Source organism: Phaethon lepturus, unplaced genomic scaffold, assembly GCF_000687285.1.
Source record: "Phaethon lepturus isolate BGI_N335 unplaced genomic scaffold, ASM68728v1 scaffold32126, whole genome shotgun sequence".
NCBI lineage: Eukaryota > Metazoa > Chordata > Aves > Phaethontiformes > Phaethontidae > Phaethon > Phaethon lepturus.
Window position 1 is genome coordinate 2592 of NW_010546080.1, and position 1290 is coordinate 3881.

Sequence of the window (1290 nt, forward strand, 5' to 3'; positions counted from 1 at the left end):
GGGCTGATGGCACCTGCCCCACACTGTGTCCTGGGAGGGGACCCCCTTCTTCCGCAGGTGTCCCTACTTTCCAGCGCCCTGTGGACCTCCGGGTGATGAGGAGCCACGGTGGGTGAGCTCTGGGGGTACAATGGCACCCATCCCCAAGGAAACACGCTGAACCCTCCCCTCCTGCTGGCACTCACCGCGAGGGTCCACCTGGGTGAGATAATAGAGGACGCAGGCACCGGCACCGTTCGCCTTGATCAGGTAACCTGTCTGCAGGGACACGGCCCTCACAAAATCCTTCCGGGGTGGGTATTTCTGCAAAGAGATGCCGCGCACCTCAGAGATGCCTGAGCCGCTGCCCGGTCCTGCCTGTGCTTGCTGGCCCGTGGGACCAGCACCCCTGCCAGGGCTGGGGCCGGCCGGGGACTCACCGGGTGCTTGACGCTGTAGTTGATGATCATGTAGTCATTGCCGAGGGGCAGCCAGGAGCGCAGGGTGACGAAATCCCGGTTCTTCAGGGGGCTTGGGCATTTCCCTGCGGACGGACCCTGTTACGCCCCAACCCATTGCCCCCGTGGCCCCACACCCATGCATGGGGCTGCGCGGTCAGGGAGGGGGCCCCTTGGGGCTCCCCAGGGGCTGGGGGCTGCTCACAGGAGTAGTATCCCACGTCAGCGTTAACGGTCAGGCGCCCAATGTCATAGGTCTCGATCATGTTCGAGTCCCATTTCTTGCGGTAGCGGGTGTCGTGCAGCACGTCATAGAGCGTCTCGGCAGGGACGTCCTTGCAGGATATGCGAGTCTGTGGGGAGACAGGCAGTTGGGCAGGGGGGGCAGCACCCACCCCCAGAGCACGGAGCCGTGCCTATCTGGGGACGAGGACTTCAGGTCGTTTCTGTGCGCGGTGGCGTGCGCCCGTGCTGCTATAAAGCCACGTACGCGTGTGCCATGGAGGATGCTCTGCACACGGGGTGCAGGGAATGTCCGATCCTCTGCACACAGGGTGCAGGGAATGTCCCCGCTTCAGGACAGCACAGGCAGAGCCACCGGCCCCGCTGCCAGCATACAGCACAGTGCAAAGGCAGGAGGGCAGCGGGGGTAGAAGGACCGTCAGCCCTCAAATGGAGCTGCCTGGTGGTCCAGGCTTTGGTGCCTGGGTAGCCTGAGCCCAGCCCTGTGCCCTCACCTGATGTTCCTGCAGGGCAAGCAAAGGGATGCTCCTGCCCTGGCATGATGCTCTCCAGCACGGGGTCTGGTCCGGGGAGGTTGGCAGGGCCCCGGCTGTAACCGGAGCCAGGGAGC

At 64.6% G+C, this 1290-nt stretch overlaps 1 protein-coding gene across 1 annotated transcript in view; it reads right to left on the bottom strand.

Moving 5' to 3' along the window:
- The window catches only part of STARD10 (StAR-related lipid transfer (START) domain containing 10), a gene marked incomplete at its 5' end in the record, with an annotated part of 4698 nt that overhangs the window by 667 nt on the left and 2741 nt on the right, over positions 1 to 1290 (bottom strand). The window contains 3 exons of the mRNA XM_010289187.1: positions 186 to 303; positions 420 to 523; positions 643 to 790. Of these exons, the coding sequence (XP_010287489.1) occupies positions 186 to 303; positions 420 to 523; positions 643 to 790 (370 nt within the window). The remainder of the gene's footprint in view (positions 1 to 185; positions 304 to 419; positions 524 to 642; positions 791 to 1290) is intronic.